General features: G+C 35.6%; 4 protein-coding genes across 4 annotated transcripts; 2 read left to right on the top strand and 2 right to left on the bottom strand.

The window, feature by feature from the left end:
• Positions 1-2,886: 2,886 nt before the first annotated feature.
• On the bottom strand, positions 2,887-7,947 carry LOC134666690 (probable dolichyl pyrophosphate Glc1Man9GlcNAc2 alpha-1,3-glucosyltransferase). The gene is made up of 8 exons (XM_063523923.1): positions 7,789-7,947; positions 7,360-7,632; positions 6,509-6,656; positions 5,894-6,136; positions 5,521-5,626; positions 4,876-5,074; positions 4,500-4,586; positions 2,887-4,090 (listed from the first exon to the last, which is right to left on the bottom strand). Exons 1-8 carry the CDS (start codon positions 7,845-7,847, stop codon positions 3,613-3,615), a joined length of 1,593 nt encoding a protein of 530 aa, XP_063379993.1. The 5' UTR covers positions 7,848-7,947; the 3' UTR covers positions 2,887-3,612.
• Positions 7,948-8,392: 445 nt separating this feature from the next.
• On the top strand, positions 8,393-9,272 carry LOC134666689 (transmembrane protein 60). The gene has a single exon (XM_063523921.1). It carries the CDS (start codon positions 8,505-8,507, stop codon positions 8,910-8,912), a length of 408 nt encoding a protein of 135 aa, XP_063379991.1. The 5' UTR covers positions 8,393-8,504; the 3' UTR covers positions 8,913-9,272.
• LOC134666688 (uncharacterized) lies at positions 9,182-18,712 on the top strand. The gene is made up of 3 exons (XM_063523920.1): positions 9,182-9,396; positions 9,940-10,174; positions 18,307-18,712. Exons 1-3 carry the CDS (start codon positions 9,187-9,189, stop codon positions 18,519-18,521), a joined length of 660 nt encoding a protein of 219 aa, XP_063379990.1. The 5' UTR covers positions 9,182-9,186; the 3' UTR covers positions 18,522-18,712.
• On the bottom strand, positions 18,506-22,998 carry LOC134666687 (anaphase-promoting complex subunit 4). Its single transcript, XM_063523919.1, has 6 exons — positions 22,767-22,998; positions 22,526-22,632; positions 21,985-22,176; positions 21,282-21,822; positions 20,719-20,918; positions 18,506-20,246 (listed from the first exon to the last, which is right to left on the bottom strand). Exons 1-6 carry the CDS (start codon positions 22,873-22,875, stop codon positions 19,053-19,055), a joined length of 2,343 nt encoding a protein of 780 aa, XP_063379989.1. The 5' UTR covers positions 22,876-22,998; the 3' UTR covers positions 18,506-19,052.
• Between the last annotated feature and the right edge of the window lie 850 nt (positions 22,999-23,848).

Raw genomic sequence — 23,848 nt, 5'->3', positions numbered from 1 at the left:
AAAGGCAGCTATCGTACCATACAAGTTTCATACGATTTTTCGATAAAAAAATTTTGATGATTTTTTTATAAATTTGGTCGGACTGCAAAAACTGCCAGGTTAAGGTGAGGCCGACCAAGACCTACGTCAACAGGCTTATTTTAGCTATTATTATCCGTTTGTTTCATTCTATTTTTCGATGAGGTAAATTGTAGCTCTTACGTGGTACCACAAAATTGGTCGGACACAGGAACCTGCCAACACAGGATTTGGCCGACCACTTTTTTTTACTGTTCTCAAAGGCAGCTATCGTACCATACAAGTTTCATACGATTTTTCGATAAAAAATTTTTGATGATTTTTTTATAAATCTGGTCGGACTGCAAAAACTGCCAGGTTAAGGTGAGGCCGACCAAGACATACGTCGACAGGCTTATTTTAGCTATTATAATCCGTTTGTTTCATTCTATTTTTCGATGAGGTAAATTGTAGCTCTCACGTGACCCAATAAATCTGGTCGGACTGCAAAAACTGCCAGGCTAAGGTGAGGCCGACCACTTTTTTTTTACTGTCCTCAAGGTCAGGTATCCTACCATACAAGTTTCATTCTATTTTTCGATGAGGTTTTTTTTGATGAATTTTTGTCCAACGTTTTTGCCATTTGTACAAAATCTGCCAGGTTAAGCCTAGGCCGACCAAGTGCGTTGGAATCTACTAAATGTCAGGTACCTCTACAGGGTAGGTATATTCTATTTTTTGATGAGGTTTGTTTCATGCAGCCGGCTCCCGGACTATTTACTAAATTTTGAATTTTTCATTCGTTCTTTATTCTGTTTAACTTCTTTCTTCTATCCATCGCCTTTATCTCACCTAAAACGCGCAGTGGGTGCTGCGTGCGGTCTTTTTTTCAATTTTCCCGGATCCGGTCCGGATCCGGTGATTTCAACCGGATCCGGTAGCCCCTAATAAGTGCCGGATCCGGCCGGATTACCGGATCCGTCGGACCGGATTGCAATCCCTAGCGCCGACTGACGGTGGCCCGCGCGAAAATAGTGCGGCGCAATATGGCCCTCAGGTAAAAAAGTTTGGAGACCCCCGGCCTTATGTAAGCTCATTTAAAAGTGTAATATGGGAATACTCCAATAGATTTCTTATTTTTAAAAAGTGGAAAAAAAAACAAATAAAGAGATAAATATTAGAAGAAAAAGAAGACAAAGGAAAAATATCCTCCTTTTGTAATTTTGAAGCCGGTTAATTATATCCACCTTTAAACATCAGTGTTTGAAACTTATAGATTGGCTATTAAAACGATGAAATCAAGCGTGACCATGTGACATGTCGCGATATATATAGTAACAGCACCAGTCATGGGACATTTAAGAGGAAATTTGGAGTATTTATGATATTTCCCATAAACATGTAAATGGTCTACCGCTTAGCGTGTTAAAATATGAAAGTCCTATCCGTCTTTCATGTTTTAGGCGTATTGTATCAAAGATACTGCAATTAGTTTCCACATATTTAACAAATTAAAACTATGCTTTTTTTCTCCAGTCATTGACACCAAAGTTCCAGTAATGGGCCCCCGGTAATGGACGTGGATCCAGTAATGGGCCCCCTATAATGGACATTGCTCTATCAGTATAAAATATTGAAATGGGGAATAAATTACGGCAAAATAAAATAATTTTTGTTATAAGCTTTTATCGCTGAATGTATTTTTCTTTCCACAGCCAATTATTATTGTATTAGATCCATCGAGACAATTCTAATATACCCAAACACAATTAGTTAGGGTTTATTGCGATAAAGTTCCCATGGCCACCTCCTGTCTCCATCATCAGATTAGGTCCATGTTATCATAATATTGCATTATCATCCGATTTGCATACTTAATTACGTACTTACACAAAATTTCAACTGAATCGGAAATCGAAAAGTGGCTCTAATTCAGCTACCAAGATTGGACCCAGACTAACTAACAAGGGCAAGTTAAATAAAAGTTTGGAAAAACGATATTAATTTATCCGAAGTCCGAGAATACCTCCTGATTGACATATTTCTTAACTACATTTTATTTCTGTATTGTTTAAACATGAATTTATGGCACAGCAAGCATCATTCTGTCATTTGTCCCATCATAGGAGGTACGCAGTTTTACAGCTCCTATAATGGGATTGGGCCAAATACCACTATTTTTTTACATCTGTGGAGTCACAACATAGTGTGTTGTATACCTTATCTCATGGTAAATGCAATTAACAAAACACATTCTAGTTTTCATCAAGTATTCATTGATTAAAATTTAATAAATTAACTCACCTCTCTTAGAGAAGTTGTTAAGGATTCGTAGTGGTATTTTTTTTCAGTGACACGACAACTTTTAGGTTGACGCCAATTTGTTAAAAAACAACCAAATTTAATAAAACTTCAAACTGAAACAGCTCTAGGACTCTTATTTATGATAAGATACAGCCAGTGTTTATAAACTACTTTTAGATACTTATTTTAGAGGAATTATGTTTTTTTGTCCCATTACTGGTTCCACGTCCATTATAGGGTCCACTACTATATACTAAGTCTGCGCAAGACGTGCAATGAATCTAAAATTAGAATTGAAAAGGTAATAAAATAAATTCCCGATAGACCCGTCTATAAATGTGAGTTAATATGTCTTCAAAACGCGAAAGTTTTAAATATTATTGGTACCTAGGTACTTAAAAGAGAAACAGCCATAACAGAAAGCCTCTTTTAATAAAATTAATACATTACATTTTATTTTAAGTAGGTAATTGTAAAGTTTTTTATACAATCCTTGTCTTATAATAATTATTTATCACTAATTAATCAATAAATTACTACGATCTGGCAACCCAACTGTAGGTAATTTTGAAACAGTGATAGGTATTGTTATTACAATTGTTCTAGTGTTCTAAGCCAAAAAAAAGACCTAGCATGTGTAGGTTAGTGCATAATTGTTTTCCATCTTATTTCCTCGGTAACGTTCGTATTTGTCATGCTACTTCAGTCATAGTACTTTTTGTACCGAGCCGAGACTGACTGAAATAGCAAGACACGTTCGGACGTTTCCGTGAAAATACGATGGAAAATAATTATGCACTACAACTGTACAGTATATATACACGTAGGCATAAATCCATGTATAAATTTTGTTTGAATAAATAAAATAAAATATAATTAGGACAAGGCGTTAGTTACAAAGTCCTATGACTTTCGCCTTTGAGAAAACATTGATAGGTATATGGTTAAAAACCTGATTTCCTAAACACTTATTAAGATTCACTTGGTAATAGTTTTCTACAATGTATTTTAAATTGGACTAGTTACTTACATTTAATCAGTTTCATGACAGTACTTTCATCATGTACCTACTTTAACGAAGAATATGTACCTAGTTATTAATATTATTAAGACTTGTAGATGCTAAAACTTTAAAATCATCTCCATATTTATACAGACTCCCATAATTACACTTATGATATAAACTGGCTACTCTGTATGCAAATTTCCATTATCAACTGACCCGTTTTCATTGCTCTTAACTGTATTTCAATTAACAATTACATTACCTACTAGGTAATCCTATAGGATTTTCCTATTCTTTAACACAATCTAATTTACTTTCTTACCATACTGCGTTAGGTTCCCTGTGCCCAACATTGGTACCCTGCTCACGTTAAAATAAAGGAAATAATAATAATATGAAATCCAGAAATACGCAACTCCTAGAGCGCAATAAACCGAAGTCATCATCAGAGGCAAAAATGGTAGAGTTTTGTCCAAACCCCACATAGAATGAATTAAATTCTCGTAAGCACACAGTATTATTAAACCATACACGTACAACGATTCCACAAGGCCCAGCATAGGAAGCCGTAGGAAACCACGTCGAGTTTTCTTCTTAGGCTTTACTGGATGCTCATATAATCTTGGTATATTCCCAAAGGCTATTGCGCTATGAGTTAACAATATGAATATTTTAATGGATAGAAGACTTTTTGGATATAGTAAAGGGAATAAAGAGTAGTGTCCGATGGGGGACAGAAGAAGAAACAGTCTTCCGTCAACATCTCCGAGTACCGACAAGAAACTGGAACAAATAATTCAATATAAGCACGAGGAAAAAAACATGGAGATCCATCTATCTGTACAAAATCGCGTTCCTCTAATATTCAGCGCCATCTATTTAATGGAAGTTCACTTATATTGAAAGTTGAAAGGTTCAATCCATTGTATCGTATCCGAATGGATTGAACTGAGACCAGCTTCAAAACAACTCAACTTTCAATAGATGGCGCTGGGGAACCCGAATCCGTGACCAGAGGTCTAAATGTCAATATGGATGGAATTGCAAGTTGTTGCGTTAGTGACGCCATCTAGCAATAATCCGAGTATTGACATAGACATATGTCCGTCTTCGTTTTATTCTTCTACGATTAAATGTGTAAACGAAATACATTCGACTTTAATATAATAAAATAATACGTCTCTTTTCTTACCTTAATGGTATCAAAATTAAAAGGATAGCCTTCTCGTGAACATGCCAACTGAACATGAACGACGTAGTAGCACATAATACCAGACATCTGAAAACGAATATTCACAATATTAATACATATTTTTAAGTTAAAATACACAAATCAAGAAGTAACAATAACTTGAAAGCTGCCAAAATAGCTTTCTATTTACCAAGCTTTTCTGCTTCCTATCATCTTACTATATGCAAGGAAACTTACTTTGATTCAAATTAAACTTTGTTTGAACTAATATTACAAAAATATATTTAACATGGTAATATTCCTATGGATATTATTTATATTAAAACTGTACCTACTCAAAAGTTAAGGCCATAACATAATATTAAAAAATACAAACCTCACAAAACTAACAGTCCTGTACTTTCTATCGGCTCCAAGATGCCAAAGTTTCACCAGAGCTGGGATCATGAAAATGGCGGTAAGTGCCATGGTGTGGATGGGCTTTATGGATGGAAGCACCACGTGGTCAAACTCTTGCACCAGCCCACCCGTCATTGAAGCCTCCACCTTCGGCACATCTATGCCTGCCCGCGGTACTGAATTGTCAACAGAATACTTTTATTTCAATATTGAATAAATGACTAAATGACATTTTAAATGAAAATGACAAAGCAGGATAATTATCTGGTTAGAATAATTACTTCATTAATAAATCAATCCTTAATAGGGGGTATTACTGCAATGTTCTGCCGCCAGAGCGCAGCACTAGCGCCTATAGTAAACCATAGAGTAGTAACCATAGCTACATACTGTGCCTTAAACTGTTTTAACAGGTTTTCACAGACAATGAAATATGACATTGATGCAAGGCGGTTTGTTAACAAGGGTCAGTAGAAATAGGCCCGAAATTCAAATTTTCTATGAGACAATACTTAACCCCTACATTTTTTTAAATTGCCGATCTTTTCTACTGACAGAAATGGCTATGGCTTCACAGACTTAAGTATTGTTTGTCAAATGATCTATAATCTATAATACTCACAAGCATGCTGGAGCACCTTGTCTGAAAAATTGTAGAGTGCCCAGAAATTTGGAGCCCAGTATGCATGGCACAGGCCTCTTTTAAATGGAAACAATCTTGAAATAATCTGAAAACAAGTCATTATCAAAAGTGAATTATTTTGTTTAGCTAGTTCAGAGAAATACATTTTTTATATATTATCAGGCGTGGCTCACTGCACGATCACAAGTACATCCGTCCCACACCAATTTTGGTGGCTAGCCATAAGCCGCGCGTGGCGCTGTCGCCACCTAGTGGTCATATCTGTCCTAATCGTAACAAACGCGTTTTGTTAGACAGTAAATCTTCTGTACCTAATACTATTATTTATTCTGTGATATTATGTACATTTTACCTGTGGTATATGGTTCAAAAACGGTCCAAACGATAGAGCAAACACTGTAGTGACGGTAATTGCCAATTTCATCAAATTCACGAAGGAAAACGAGTACCATGGGGTGTGCACACCATCATTTGTCGATATGGTGAAGCAATATGCTCTGAGCAAGTGCACGACATACACGGGCGCCACATATAAGTAAATGTGTTTTAAGTTCAGCAGCACCGCAAACCATAGCGCTGCACACACATAATTACCCTGGAACAAATTTTAGGTCTTAATCACTCAACATTTACTTTAGAAATTGTTATGTTGAGATACCAGAAAGTTCTAATTGAGTACTAACACCCAATTAGAGCTTTGTGTGATTTAGTTCAAGAATGCACAACAAGAAATTAGCCTAATTTACATTTACTTCAGCTATTAACTATTCATTTATATTTATTATTTATTTATTTATTTTAAACTTTATTGCACATACAAAAAGTACAACAGGCGGACTTAATGCCGGTATAGGCATTCTCTTATATTTGATATAAGATTGTTATAAAAACTGTACATTACATTCACAATAGAAAAAGACTAATAAAAAAAAGTGTTCAGGCACACAAAAAAAAACATTTAACTTACTCTTATCATATTTGACATGGAATAGAGGAGAAAACCATATAGAAATCCATTGTATTGGAAATGTATGTGATCTACCATCAGCAGCCCGGGGTTCGACACAAGCAGAATGAACACAAGCAGCTTACCATCACTAATAAGATTTGCACAACTGAAAAACAAACAATACATTTCTTGAATTGTTTACACGACAACGGTTTCACTCACTTGAATCTTTAGTCGCTATTGGCGACATGTTTCGGGCCCGTTTGGCCCATGACTAAAAATTCAAGTGAGTGAAACCGTTGTCGAATAAACAATTTAAAATATGTCTCACGAAAGTTTAATGTCGATTAATACATTTCTTCTAAGTTTTCCTCAAATAGGTAGCTATTATATCATCCTAGCTGTATGAGGCTATTTTCAACTTGGGGGGGGGGGTCTGGACATTGAACAATGGTAGCATGACGTAGGAGGAAACGGGGTCATTCGAAGCATGATTTTTGGATGATCTTAGGGGGGGGTCAAAAATCTATGACGTAATTTATGGACAGCCCCTATTAAGTATAGACCTTCTACTGGTAAATTACAAGCAGATAATGATAGGCACATTTTTTAAACATTACATTTGCCTGCTTTATTAACTGAGTATCATACTTGAAATAATCAGCAAACCCCATCATCAATGTTGCAATTCATTGAAAATCAGGGTTGGCAAAAGTATCTCCCGCAGGGAACCCTAACTGCAATGTTAGTGCCCAACTTTATCCAATTAAAAGATTTAAATATTTTTTTTACGAAGGCATTGATATTCCCTTATTTTCAATGAACTGCAACCTTAATAGGGTTTGATAATAAGTAATTATTGTACATACCTCTTAGCACTAGCAATATAAACCAAATCTAAAACAATTACAGTTAATCTTTGGAATATCACAGTCATATCCGATGCATAGTTTAAATTATCCAACTGCAACATCCGGGGATCAAACAACTTTGCAACAAATGATAAGGAATATTCCAGCCAAGCAAAGAATGGAGGATAATCCAGAGTCCATTCTGATGTAGCGTCATAATACCATTCACTGATGGATAGGTTGTGTGTTATTGCTAACCAGTTTCTGTGAACCTCGAAATCCGTTGAGTGGCTAAAACAAATTAAACGTTTCACAAATGCCTTACTCCACTTTCATGGTGAATGATATCGTTTTATTAAATATAGCCTAACGGTTACAGTAATAATGCCTAAAAACAATAATTTAGCACCAATTAAAAAAGTAAATCAAACATGTACTGCAACTTACTAAAGAGGAATAAATAAGCACTTGATAGTGCTCACTATGATTACAATTTGAAATATCATTATTGATGACGTATTTTTAATTAGGGCTTCATCAATATTATGTTAATAAACTTTAATTTCATATTCTTGAGAGGTTATGTCGGCGAAATAAAGATTTGTTTGTAAACGTCATACGAGCTGTCAAAAACTACCACAGATTTCACGAACTCAGGTTTTCGCCTCGCCCACTGAAGGCTTCTTTCTACAAACCAACTACAAACGTTGCAACCTATGGCATGCGATTTTAGATAATTGCTGGCTTGGTAGGAGCAACGAATTCAATCGATCGAACAAATGCCGGAATGTAATGCAAACACATGGGATTATCGGTGACGCCTGGAGAGGCCCTGAAGGGTTTTTTTTTCTTTGTATGGACTCGAAGGCCCCTGAAGGGTTGATAATGATGATGATGAAGAGTTATTAAAGACGTAATACACTACTACACCGCACCAATGTCACGATGTGGTGCGGTAGTGTGTTATGGCTTTTAGATCCATTCTCGTGGAACATAATGGTCTACGATCTTAGCCTTGATTGAAAAACTGAAACTGTCAATAATGACTGATGACGTCAATGTCAAAACAAATCCGTCAATGTTCATATTCGTAAACCACCTGAATATTTTATTTAAATTTCTATTATTAGAGAATTCTTTGTATATTTATAGCAAACAATAAAATGGCCATACTTCACAGAGCCCTGTTTACGTGGTTTATATTTTTAGTGTTCTTAATACTACTGTGTCTGAGATTGGAGTCGAGAACACACTGGAATTGGTTCATAGTATTTATACCAATGTGGGTCTACGATAGCATTCTTCTTATATACGTTTTATTTCATATGGTATCGCACTGCCGGAATGGTATCGAAAGATTTAGGGGTACCATCAATAAACATGTGTGGTACATAGCAGCAATTGGACTGAAAATGGCTGCTCAAATCATAATTTGCATCAAATTGGAATATACAAAAGGAAGTCTTCCAATTTATGTTGTCATGACTCCAATTTGGATGTTGTTGCCTGTCTTGAGTGTAGAAGTCTTCATGCATTTAATAAAACATTCTAGTGGAAGTAGTAGATACTAACATAACCTACTATGTGTTTTCTAAGTAAACTAGAACAATTACCAAATAAGTTTAAAATTCGTTTGAAGGGCAAAATCTATGACTCATAAGTGAATAAACTCAATATGCTACCTTCAAGAAAGTCATGAACATGTGACTATGTATTGTAGATAATTTTAAACTTGGCACTCATTCAGTGTCACCATGGAATGTTTACACATGTCAAATATACTCAGTGCGCCAAGTGCGTTGATGATATAACAGACCCGAGAAGTGTATAATAAGGAATTTCAAAATGGCTATAACTGAATCCCCTGTGATAAAGAGTTCTATAGTGAAAGAGGTCCCGGCCGGAGGCACCGCTGTGCTGACGTGCAACAGCAATGATTTCAACCACAATTTTATGTTTTGGCTGTTTGGCAAAGACAAGGTGATTGGCCCTGACAATCATTATGATGAAAGAAAGTACAAGTATGAAGTGCTATCTGGAAAACTTCACATTGATGTAAGTACACTGGAATGTTTTAGATTTCTTAACCTCCTAAGACCCACCATATAAAGTTTTAATTTTTTAATTTCAACCTATTTCTTTGAGTAAATTAGAACGAATTTCGTTTGTTATAAAAAGCAATGAAACAAACAAAATGCTACTTTATTTGGTTCATGAAAGGTTCAAATTAGGTTGCACAAATATGTACATTGTAATGTACATTTAGTCTCAGTAGTATAACATATCTCTGAATATGTTCACATACTACAGTTGTTTTGATTTGAATAATAAAGTAATTCTGACTAACCAAAGTTATTTAATTTTTTGAATAAAACACAAGTTTTAACCGGCAGAGAATTTTTCATTGAGTGTGCTCACGTCACCAGCTGTACAAAGTTACATGAAGTTTTGTCTTATTTATCAGACCGCGGCGAAATGAGCCCGATTTTTATATCTTCTTATACATATAATTATCAGTCTACAGTGATTAAAAGGTTAATATATCATTTGTGTAAGTTATAAGACCATTTTTTTAAACCTTTGTTTAAATTCTTACAGAATGTTACTCCAGCCGAGTCTGGTTATTACAAATGCATCTCGAAGAAGCTTGATGGCTCAGGGATTGCAGTCGGGCAGGTTGAGATGATTGTCTCTGGTTCTACATTCTCCACCATCGAGGCTGTGAAGCTGATTGCTATTGTTGTGTCCATCATTGTGCTGATCAGCTGTGCTGTGCTGTACTGGAGACTGAGGAAGGACTGGAACAAATATGATGGCCGTGCTATTGTACCAGGTATTGCAATATATATTTTATCGGGTCAAAAACTTACCAGCCTTTGATTTTCTTTTTTGATAAAATAGAACTTGTAAATGTTTTAATACATTCATTGCCACTAAGTGCTACAGCACCTCTAGCACAACTGGCCGCGACAGGCGTGAGAAGTGACAGATCGGCGCGACTTGGCGGCTTGTCGCGTGTTGGCAGCACAACTCACGCGCGAGAGCCGCGACAAACTCGCGATCAGAAAATGGTGTCACTGTCAGAAAATGACAACGATCGCGACTTTGAACTAAAACCCGTAGCACAACTGCCTATTTTGAGACAAAATATTCTCACGTCTTTATGTCAATCCGCGAGTCGAAGTCTACGCGACTTTATAACGCGACTCGCTCTCGCGGGTGGTTTGCTTGTACTTTTTTAACTAAACTCATGATAATTATAACTTAAGGCGAGGTAAGCTCTTAGAAACGTAATTTTAATGCCATTTTATTAAGAAACGGCAAAGATTAAACACGTGAAAAAAATATATGTTGTTTTTGAGACCTTTATCTAAGTACGTCGGGTACTCGTAACATAATTGGACAAACTTCGCTCGATAGAAAAAAAATCCAAACATACCCTTATTTTCCACCTTAAAACTCATTTCATTTAAATATTATACTACTTTATGTATTGAAAATCACATCAAAATAAACGTCTGTAATGATGTAATGTCCGTCGGGTTTAATCTTGTTAATTTCGTAACACATATAACTTTAAACTCGAAATTTACGAATTCACGGCACCATTTACTCGCGCCCCCGCTGCCATCTCACCGCTCAGTCCCAAGCGGGACGCGTTGGAGGTCGGACGCTTGCCAATTTTTGAAGCGCTCCATATTACGATTGGCTGATAGTACCTACAGTTTTTCATGGTATAACTCTAGATTCTAAACTCAAGTGGGGTCCCCATATTTCTGCAATTTCAAATAGACTGAGTTCTGCAGCTTTTGCAGTGAGCAAAACGTTTGCTAACCTATATGTAAACAACTCGATCAGTATATTATTTTCATAACTGCCATGGCATTATGTCATCATAAGACAGAAGGAGCAACCGTTCAGATACTATGTAACATTGATACGACCGAATAGTTACTAGAGTTAAACTAAGAAAAGTCTTTAGGCGATTTTGATAGCCCACGCAGTGCAAGTATTATTTACACTCATACAGTGAAACCTGGATAAGTGGGATCTCAAGGGACGAGCAAATTTGTCTCACTTAAAGAGGTTTTCCACTTACACAGGCTCCCAGTTAGCCAGGTACAAATAAATTTCTGTCTCATTTACAGAGGGTTCCATTAATAGAGGTGAGAATAGAGTATATTTCAGTTATAGAGGTAGTTAATAAGGTATTTAGTAATTATCTTTAAAAATAAATAAGGTAAAATAATCCTTGTCCCTAAATATTTTTTTAGTCTGTTTAAATATTTCTTTGAATTTATTTTGAATGATTCTCCAAAGGATAGATATTTCAAAACTAAATTAAATTTGATACGGACTTCATTGCGTATTAGAAATTTAATAAATGTAAATTAATTTTTTCGTGTTACTTATCAAAATTTCAGCTTTCGTTTCGATAGTTTTAACTACTTACATAAATTAACTAAATCAAACTTGAAGTTGTTTAGACACAATAAGGCAAATTCGTGAGACATATTTAATAATAGTTAAGTATAATAATATACATGTATGTAGAGATTCTTACCTGCAGGCAAACTGTAAATACAGTTTTGCAGGGATCTATATAGATTTAAGCTCTGTACTGTGTATTAATAATAAATAATAAATAAAATAAATAAAAATAAATGCGGAATTTGTGGATAAACTAAGATTTAGTAAGAATAAGGAAATTGTTCAATGAAGTCCAAGTTAGAGAGGTCATAGATTCACGTTATCTCAGATACAGAGGTCAATTCCCTATAAAATTCTAAAAAACAACTAGGAAAATGTTAACTTATAAATATAGTCTCGGTAAAAGAGGTAAAATACACTCTCTGTCTCAATTATAGAGGTAAATGTGACTATAAAATCACAACAACGAATCCCAGTTATAGAGGTTCGTTTTTTCTCAGTAACAGAGGTAATTCAGTGCTAAAGTGTCGGGACCGCACCATGAGTCCCAGCTATAGAGGTTTCTCACTTATCCAGGTCCCACTTAACCAGGTTTCACTGTAATTTCATAGAAGTTTGACATTTAAAATAACACTTGCACTGCGTGGGCTATCAAACCCGCTGCAGACTTTTCTTCGTCTAACTCTAAATACCATTTTTGTTCTCCAGAAGAGGGCTATTCAAGCAATATATAAAATGAACCATAGAGACTTACTTAGAGATATATTTCATTAAATTTACATAATAACAGCGTACTGTCAATACATTTATTAGAATATTCTGTATAATAATATAATATAATATTATTATACCTCAGAATATTCTGTATATAGGTACATAAAAATATTGTTAATTTTAGGAAAATTTGTGACATTCATAATACCTATCGATACCTTTGGGTTCAATTGGCGTAAAGGACATTTTGGCGAAAATTAGTTATATATGCAGTTTTATTCAGAATTCCAAGCGCTTTCGTCCTGCATAGTTAAAATTTCGATATCTTTTAAAGAGTTGCCTTTACGACCCAATTTTTTACTATGATTTTGCAAAAACACCTTAGCTCAGAGACCGTAAATGAACAGACATTTATAAAAATTACATGTTCATAGATGTTATCGTAAAGGTTACCGCTAAATATAAATATTGTTGTAAATGACTCACATTATGTCTTTTGTTGTCCTTTAAGCCCTTCATTTTTCTTGATGATTTTTCATATCGTATGGTCAAGATGGTCATAAAGGACATATTTTAGTATTGATATTATTTTACTTGCCCTTTACAACCCGCCCTAAAAATGATTTTACCATAAGTATATGAAGCGAACCAGGTTGTATAGGACTTTTCTAATATTAATGTGTCTTAATATTATGTTTTGATAATGTGTCTTTTACTACCACCAATTAGTTTCTAAGCTCTAAATTCAAAACAAATAGCATGGACGTAGCGGTGTATAATATCAAATAAAAAGTTTCCTGGGACCTTTATTACTATAATGTCCTTAAATTTGAAAGCATTTACGCTAAGAGTTTTTCCGCAATTATCTTTATTCATGGGCGTAAAGGTCTATAATACCAAATTATTAAATAGTTTTATGGGCCCTTTATTACTAAAATGTAATGTTTTCCCTTTAACTTAGAAACCTCAGCTCAGGTTTTTTCAGCAACTATCGTTATTTTACTCGCAGTGGAATCTCTTATAGCCCTGCGACAACATACTGGCCTGTACATAATACACTCTGTACCTTTCTGATTCGCATTTTTTGTTGATTAAGAGAACAAGACAAGTGTATCAGCGACTGCCCATCGCCTCGCTATCCCGATTCTCATCGGAGATGCAGCTTGATCGGGCGCAGGGATATGTTATGCCTGTTATTATTCATCCCTGAGCAGTGGAAGTGGTTGTTTGTGTGTAATTTAATTATTTCTGTCATTGCATGAGCTCGGCTACACTAACTCGTTGATATAAAACAAAAAACTTCGTTCCAAGCACTTTAAAAAGATTGAAACGTATCTGGACGAAGAAGTAATTAATATTTAATGACCAAATCGGTTTAAATTAATTCGTTTATTTAATTGTTTCATAATCGTTTTCAAAGAAGATACTCGATGATGTATAGAAAGTAAGTTACGCAGACGTTAGCGAATATGTCAGTGTCAAAGTCGTGGTAAGGCTATTGATTAAAAATTCTAATACTAAAAAGCTTTCACATATATCTTATACAAGAATATCCATTATTACAAAAAAAATGAAAATTGAACGACTGTTCCAATTGAATATTATTATGATTTAAATTTCATCGAACTGAATAAATGGGAGGTAGGACCTTGGACCTTAGGAGGATAGGGGATTATTAAGGACTGTGTTTGACAACTTATACGATCGACAGCAGCATATTTTATCAATGGTATCGATATTATCCAACTTTTGTCCTACAATGTGGTTAATCTATCTAAATGAAACCACACTTGAAGACTAGTTAAATCTCTCAGGTTACATAAACATTCATAGATGGCTCCGAGTACATTCATACTAAAAAACTCGGCAAGTTCAATAAAATATTTTCCGAACTATAGACAATATTATGTCCACTATACAATAAAACAATTAATATGAGCCTATTTTTAACATTACTTTTAAATCGATCATTTAGGAATAGGAAATCGTACGCAAATTAGTTATCGAACACTCGCTTATCTCGGCAGTCCAGTGTAATATTGCACGCGCCCGGTCAAGACAAGACTGAAGATACCTTTGGGTTCGATTGGCGTAAAGGACAAAATGCTACTTTTCAGGACACGCGAATAACTGCTGTTTGTTTAATGTTTTGTTTAATGTTGATATATTTTTTTTATTTATCGAGCTATATTTTTGATGTGTATTGGAAAAGTATTCAAAATGTTAGTCTCTTTAACCTAAATTAGCGATCATATCTATAAATTCAATACGAAAGAAGTTAATGTCCTTTAAAATTGGTCAAAAACACTATGAATGTCCTTTACGACCATGACATTTTTGATAATTTAGTGAGTCTTGTTTAGTAGGGGGTCGTAAGTGACATACTCAGCTGTTTTTATTCTAAATTCAGGGTGTATTCGTTACCAACTACGGTACACATCGACTACCGTAGGCTCAAAGGTTTTAACGGACAAAACGCGATTTTTAGGAGAGCCAAAAACGGTTTGGTTTTGAGAAAAAAAATCATACCTTTTTGTTTGTTTCAATAAACGGATGTCTGTATTTATGGCTTATTCTTAACTTTTTGAGTTCTTTTGAACCGATTGCTTGAACTTATAATACAATACTTATTTACGAGAACAGCATATCCGGTACGCCAAAAAACACAACTGTTTTTAAGAAGAGCGTCCCTTACGTCTTTTTTTTATGGTTGTCTTATTAGAAAAAGGGCGTAATGTACTTACAAACAATTTTTGCCACAAAACAATTTTTTTTATTTGTTTATATTACTTCAGCAGAATCACTGCTGTCCTACCATCTATATCTATTTATTTATGTCTATCAATACAGTTTATAACAATTATTTTTACTATACTATGTAATTTATAACTGGTCATTTACGCCCCCTGAGCTAAGGTGTTTTTCCAAAATCATAGTATAAAATTGACAACTTTTAAAGAGATATTGAAATTTTAACTATACAGAACGAAAGCGCTTGGAATTTTGAATAAAACTGTATATATAACTCATTTTCGCCAAAATGTCCTTTACGCCAATTGAACCCAAAAGTATCGATTTCTAAAGCTTATTATATCACACAAGACTACATGAATTATAAAACAACGTGGAATTAAACGTGATTAGAAATGATTGATTTTTATTATTTTACTGTGGAATACTCTACATATAATTATCTATACTTACCACCATAGTAAATTTCATTAAATACGAATTAGCCTATAAACAATCAATTAATTTTATTTATTTCGTCAATATATAAAAAATATTCAATATACATTTCCGAAAAAATTTCGGAACTAACAAACCAGAATACGGATGGCGACAGAATAAGGAAGTAGACGTGTTGCGCGGGAATCGTGCGGTGGGGCGCGCGGGGTGCCCCCCTGTCTATTCTATCGCTGCGTCTGCTTCACCCCCTTGAAAACGTAAAACTCCAGTATAAGAGCGCCTTAAAAACAAGTTTCATATATTATGCAATAATATAATTTGTATAATTACTTATTGCCCTAAGGAATAAAGAAGTATGGAACAATGACTAAATGCGCTTTACGCAGTCTTATATCGATTATGCACGGTGATACCTACAAGAACCACAACACATGCACCCATCATGTTTACAACTTTAATTTCAAACAGCTAGCTTGTAGGTACTCAATTAAGTAATTAGGTACATATGTAGGATTTTTAAATTTCAATTCAGGTTCGTAAGTTTGTAAAAGTAATCCTAAGATCCTTACACAAAACTTTCATCAACCTAACAACGGAGCCCGCTTTGCCTGTACATAAATGAAGCCGATGAGGTGGGTAGGTACAAATGTTCAAAACAAACTATCCAACTTATTAAGTAAGCCATAGTCTTAGTAGTAATATTTAGGATCACGGTTAGATGTCTAATTTCAACAATCTCTTACTATTTAGGTACCGTTTGGAACCTTCCTCGACTTCAACAAAACATACCTACATGTGGCCTGTGCCCGCTGCATCGTACTGTAACAGAATGATGTAATACGTGGCTGTAACAGGATCATGTCCGGCTCAAAATCATGCTTTGTATGAAATATTATCAGTCAACACCCACTAAACCATTCCGTCCCCTGCCAACACCATACCGTGACGTGACTGGACCGAGCCGACCAACAATATTTTGAAGGAGTCGTTAGGTCGTTACGCTTTACGCTTATGTCATAGTCTGCGTAGGTAGCAGTACGGTTATCATATGGTCTACCATATTGAAACTCCTCTAGATCATACCTGTGTTCTAGATGTTTCACTTCATGTTTGACAGGGCCTATTATACGATCATGCTATGATATGTTGCTGTCAACATTAGGTATGAAGTGGGCCTTGGGGAGCTAATTAATAATGGCTTCTAGGAGTTCTAGGTACTTACCTACCTACTTTATTTTTGGTTCTTTTCAAGTAAAAAATACAGGAGTGAAAAAAAAAACAAAATTTAAATTAATAGTATATTGATTTCCCTTATATATTCTTGCAATATTCGACTTCTTATTATTAAACCTAATATATAATAACATCTAGAACCACAATGGAGAAATTGTAAGAATCTTCTTTATTACCCTTGAAAAGTATTTTCTCTCTTCCTTTTTCTTGGACATGCGGCGTAGGACAATTCAATATGACCCTGGAAAGAAAATTGGTTTGTAAACAAAACAATAAAATATGGTCGTGACTTCATCGAGGACTATGAAATAAGCTTTTCATATCAATTCGTCAAATCATAAACAGTTACACAGTACACACACATGCCATCCATTATTGTCACAAGAAAAACTATATGAAACTTATTTGAGAGTTACTGCGGCAGCTTGGTAGGTACGCCATAACCATCAGGGTTATTATTAATAGTTCACATCCTCGGTGTGTTCTTAAAGCTAAAGCGCTTCTCACATCTTAGTTAATTTAGAAAAGGGGACAGCTCCGCCTTTGAAACCTACAAGCTTGCTTAGTGTGTTTCTTTTCCTGACTCTCCACTTCGGGTCCCATTGGCACGTTCCTGTTAATATTTTCCTTTGGGTGCTGGGATATCAATCGTGTCTAGGATAATGCTGGACTTATTCTGAAAAAAAAAACAGGCATATGAGAACAAAACCAATAATAGCAATTCCATTAATTATAGTTACTTACAAAAATATTTTATTTAAAAGGTTTATTAAACAGAAATTTTTAACAATATATATTTTAAGGAATATTATCAAAACTTAAATATATAAGGCTCTATTACTTACATTTTTTCATATTTTTTCCCGTAATTAAATGTTGACAAAATTTGAAAGTTCCTTGACTTTGACAGGAAAAACTTAACCATCGACAAAAAACTAGATTTTTTACCACCAAAGAACGAATGATTTAGCGCATCCCTGGTTTCCGATTCAGTGTTGCCACTTGCAAATATCGATTTGTTTAGACTTTGATTTCGCCGGGTAACACTGACGAGTCGCGCCGCGACTTTGAGTTCTCTACGCGGCTGTTGCATTGCAGTCGCGGGTACAAGTTATGCTACGGAAATCGAGATTTGACAGCCGCGGGAATGGCGACTCGAGTCGCGGTCTAAGTCGCGGATGCAAGATGTGCTAGAGGTGCAGGTTACGCTAGTAGCGCGTTGCCACGTCTTTGCCGTATGGAGCGCGTAGTCACTACGAACAGTGTACCCGACAGTAGTAGGGTTCTTGGCCCTGAATGTGTTAAATTTAAATTGTAAAATTTAATGACTTTGCTACAAGGTACTATTTAACAAAAAGAAGAAAATTGTTTTATGGAAGCATTAAATTTTATTTACAGTTGATGACATGGAAGAAGATGATGGGGATGAGGTGTATAACCCAACCACAGTGACTTCTAAACACCAACCGGTGGCCGGGCCCAGCCGAGGACCAAGTAGAAACCCATCATCGGAGCATCTCCTCTACGGCATAGATAATCAGGGCTTGGATACAGACTTCAACTCCGTGTTTGAAAATATTCAAATTAAATCACCACATGCCAGTTTAATATAATTTATTCCGCTTAAAATATAATTTTGTATTTGACAATCACAAAGTAACAGTAAGGTAGATTGACAGATTCAATGGAGTTTACTAATATATTGTTGAAATCATTTCTGTTTCATGTTGATTGGTAAATGCTACTGTAAATTGTTATAGGTAGGTAAGAAAAATTTAATTATATCAGCAACTTAAGAATATTAGTCTTTATTGTTTTATTTATGCCATAACTTTAAATTGGTGCATGCACTTTTTTTTTCATGGAATGAGTATTGAATTATGTATTGGAAAACCAATACCTAAAAATGCAGTGTGCCAACAAAGAACTTACAAAAAATTAACGATACCTAGCTATTATTAGATATCTTTAATTGAGAGCCATTTTGAATATTAATGTCAGAACATTAATATTCAAAATGTCTCCCATTTAAAGATACCTATTAATAGATAGATCCCTATCTCATACTATTATCGCTGTGACAAGACTCAAAATTCAATTTAATACAGTGTACAAAAAATAACAGTGACATGTTACTAGTAAAATCATTGATCACTTCTGTATGACGAGTCATTAGTTGCCGACAGCGAGTGTTGCGTCGAGTCCAGAGTGTCATCGTCGTCGTCTGCGTCTGCCTCCATCTCGAACACTCGCACTTTCCTGCGGCTCGCGGACACCACGACCGCCACCCGGCGCCCGCCCGACACGGCTATTCTAAAACCATCCATCTTATCCAGCACGGTGTAAATGCCCTGATCTAACAGAGACGTGATGTTTCTTCTAGATATTTTCTCATTAAATATACAGGACTTCGCTTTAACATTGAATTCGTTGGCATTATCCAACGCTATTTTTAGAGGCAACTGCACGAATATCGTACTTTCGCTGCTGCACGGATGCCGTATCAACATAGACAAGTACTCTGCCGAGTAAAACTGCAAGTCCAGTACTGCTACATTCTCCTCATCAAACTGTTCCTTGTTTAAGTCCCGTATCAAACCGGATGTGATGTAATATTTGATAGCTGAAGCGTTGCAAGATTTCTCCTTGATAGCCACCGACATGAAACAAATTCCATCACTTCCGTTTGCGTTGTTTGTAAACGCCATCATGAATCTTTGCTGAGCCGGATCAAACATTTGAGATACCCGTAGATTATTCTTAGTATGCGAACTTGATTTATCTTCGTAACACCTCAGATTGTACAGAACTGAAAAGTGTTTTCCGGTATCTTTATCGGTGACGTCGAACACTTTATTGATGGCTTTTTTCAAAAACGTTTGTTGTTGCACCAGGGAAAACTTTCGAAATTCAGACATAGAGAAAATGGTCTCGTTATCTTTCATCAAGCACGTATTTTCTGCAAGAAACTTATGCCAGGGGTTATCATCGTTATCAGTTAATATAGTTAGATCTTGGTCCTGAAGGTATTGCCCGAGCCTTTCCAAATTGAACTTCACTGGCTTTTCGGACACAGTTTCGCTCCCCTCCACTTGAACATTATCAAAGTTGTACAAAAACTCTGCAAGGTGCGTGAGTTCCTGCTGAGTTATTTTAACGATTTCGCTGGGCGTCTGTTCATCTAGCAATCTTGCGATGACGACGAAGAGCCACCGGAAGAAAGCCTTGTAGTGGCGCATGGAGATGTCTATCACTTGCTGCAGCTCTAGGCTCTTGTTCAGGAAGGCGCAGCACGCGCGGATGGCTTCGGTCACGGTGGCTTCCTCGAGGCCGAGTATCTGTAAACAACAAGACAAGTCCCCTTTGACTCAAACTTGTACGAGTATGTTTTGCTCAGCCATATTCTTTTTCATTGAATAACAATTTTTGGGTACCTATACCTTCTAGATAGGTGTGGCTTTTAAACAGCCACAGATAGGGTTGCCAAACAATAGGTACGTCAGAATCTTAGGATTTTCCCTGACATATCAGGATTTTTGGTGTTTTGTCAGGATTATAGGCAAACTTGGCGAGTATCAGGATTTTACAGAAACCTCCACTACCAGCTAGAAGCCATCTAAAAGTTTGGGATTGGGCTCAAGAATGAATGAATTAAGATGCTAGTGGCCCACCAAATTTTTTTTAATATCTATAAATGGATTTAAAAAATTGAAGATATAGAGAGACAATAAGTTCTCTTATGGAAAATATCAGGATATTTAGTAGTAAATAAAATAATTACCTGAAATGTAATAAAAACATATGACATACCTTATATCGATCTGGTATTCTTGCCAAGCCTCTAAGTTCGGCCAGGTAGTATGTTAGGCTTTGTCCAACAATGTTCAATTGCTTGAGGACCAGTTTCTGAATTGTAGAGTAACTAAGTTCAACTGAGCTCCCTAACTTTTTTAAACCTTTTGCTGTTAATTCTTTCAGAAGAAACAACTCCAACTGATCAGAGGGAACACCTGAAAATACATAATATTTTAGTTTTTATACTATAAATAAATAAATAAATGTATTTCTATTCTATTCTATTCTATTCTACTATTACATTGCATAGGTAGGTAATAGTATGAAAACTGGTACCTTAACTTAATATGTGACTTTTCAACAGAGAAGGGTCCTTGATTTTAGAGTGCTTTCAACACATATACCCAGACTTAAGTTTTGAGGGAGAAACAATACCCACATATGTATTACTATCTAAACAACAATAACTTATAATAAATTCAATAATGGTGTCTCGTAGGATTTGCGACATATCGGCCAGTTACACCGTAGATTAAGATTATGAACACACAGTGCAGTTATTCACAGAAGTATTTTACCTAGCATAAGTAGCTCTAGTAGATCCGCAGACACTCCACCCTCCGGGACAGATGCAGCATAATACGCCATTTTTGTATCCATTTCCAATAAAATGTGCTCCCAAGCTTCAGTAATAGATATCATTGTCTGATCAAGATGAGACATCAACTGAGTCAGTTGGCTGTGTTTGTTCGCCACAACAAATATCTCCTCCGCATAGGCAGACAACACACTTGTGTTGATAAGTGCTACGTACAGGGTGTTCGTAGCTCTGTCTAAGTAAAATACTTGCATCATACTAAAATCTTCTGAAAGATTTATGTCTAATACTTTGAACTCTCCAAATTCATCTTTTGCAATTTGGGTGAGATGTATAGTTCCGTACGGATATCTGCCAAACACACTCATGTAGATGTGGCCAGTGCCGTAGCCGACCAGCAGCATGTTGAGCTGTGTCTGCTCCTGCATTTCTTTGATGTCCTTAACATTATCTTCGGAAGCCTGATTTTTATAGCCACTGCTAAGAGATGGTGTTTTTTGGAGAAATATTGATGAATCATCCTGAAAGATTTAAGGTTTCTCATTTTATTTTTGCAATAAAATACAAGTTTTTTACCTATACATATAAAGACCATGGAGATGAAAATGGATTTATTTTTTAAATTTTCAATTAGTTGGTGTTTTGTATGATTTAATTCATTTTTGAAATAAAATAATACTTACATAGATATTATACTCTGTTGCACTTTCCAGAGTAGTAGCTCTGACTGCCCAAGTGATGCAAGTGATTCCATAATGCTTTGAGTCTTCAAACTCTTCCGAAGACTCCTGCTCCAAATCATACTTGTCAAGGATTTCCTTGTCTTCTATGTCCACTATGTGGACGCTGCCAGAACTGTAGCCAACTGCTAATGCCTGAATATAGTATAGTATATGTATATGATTTATCATTGTATGGGTTGACACAATTATGCATAACTGCTTTCATAGAATTTATTCCAAAAATAGCACTGCCACGGAGTTATCAGCCATCATCATCATCTCAGCCATAAGACGTCCACTGCTGAACATAGGCCTCCCCCTTTTTTGGGGGGTGAATGCTATAATCGCCACGCTTGGCAGGCGGGTTGGCGATACGCAGTCAAGTACACCGAATTTGAGGGACGCTGCTGCCCGTCCACCGGTGGTCTTATCAGTATTACTTAATATTCTTAGCTTCATTACTCTTAAGAAATCTTTCAAAAGAAAAAAATCAACACCTTACCTTTCCATCGGGCCTCCAAGCCAGAGCTTGTACAGTAACATTTTCTTTAGGTGGAGATAATGTCCACACTTTTTGCCAACTGATAAGTCTATGTACTTGCACTTCTCCTAACAAAACATATTAATATGTTAATATTTGATTAACTCTAGGCAATCAGATTTTCATAAAAGCTAATTGTAACTTCGAAACACCTTATAACGTTTTTACGGCAATAATGTACAATGATAGTTTGCCAACTTACCTTTGAAGTTACTTAATGCTAACAAATCAAGTCTGTTGCTCCAGACCATTAGATCAACTTGGTTGGCAACATGCCTTTCTTCCAACTGACGCATTCCACAGTGATACATGGCGGCAATGGAACGAACCTATTTTTAAATAACTGTGGATTTAATTTATTAGTAAGAAATAGCCAGAATAATTTGATATTAAAATGCCTGAACTCGTAAAATAAAATAATAAACAACATATAACCGGCTTTATAATAATACAATCTGACATTGACTCTCCTTTATAATACAATTTGACATTGACAGTGACAGTTTTTGACAAGAATACGTTCAGAAACGATAGAGGCTCTTGCACATGACGTATGTAACGAAATTTTGATGTTCGTGTCTGGCTACCGGCCAAAGAATATAATACTCGGTTGTCTATTGTTTGTCCGAAAATTATATAAAATAATACTCATATGCCCGAATTTTATTTGCCCGAATTTCATTTGCCCGAATTGTTTGTTTACCATAAAAATGATGTGACATACTCTTTGTTTACCCGATTATTAGATCCCAGAACGTACGAGTGCCATACGTGTTGTTGTCCATATTATTAATTGTAATAATACTATTTAATAGAATATTTAACCTCACCTAGCCCACTTTTCCAGTAGTATTTATTTTCTGTAAGGGTCGCAGTTCAAACCTAACCTAACCCATTTTTCTAGTAGCATTTGGTTTGTGTAAGCGTCGCAATTCAAACCTAACCTAACCCACTTTTCTGATAGCATTTCTTTTCTGTAAGGGTCGCAGTTCAAACCTAACCTAACCTACTTTCCTAGTAGCATTTATTTTCTGTATGGGTCGCAGTTCAAACCTAACCTAACCCACTTTCCCAGTAGCATTTCTTTTCTGTAAGGGTCGCAGTTCAAACCTAACCTAACCCACTTTTCCAGTAGCATTACTTTTCTGTAAGGGTCGCAGTTCAAACCTAACCTAACCCATTTTTCTAGTAGCATTTGGTTTCTGTAAAAAAATTATGTTATGGCTAGTGATAATTATGGCTTACAATGGTGATGACAAATGATATTATTGAAATTGATTTTAT

Source organism: Cydia fagiglandana, chromosome 8 (assembly GCF_963556715.1).
Source record: "Cydia fagiglandana chromosome 8, ilCydFagi1.1, whole genome shotgun sequence".
NCBI lineage: Eukaryota > Metazoa > Arthropoda > Insecta > Lepidoptera > Tortricidae > Cydia > Cydia fagiglandana.
The sequence above is the reverse complement of the archived record's forward strand: the minus strand, read 5'-3'. Positions and strand labels throughout refer to the sequence as shown.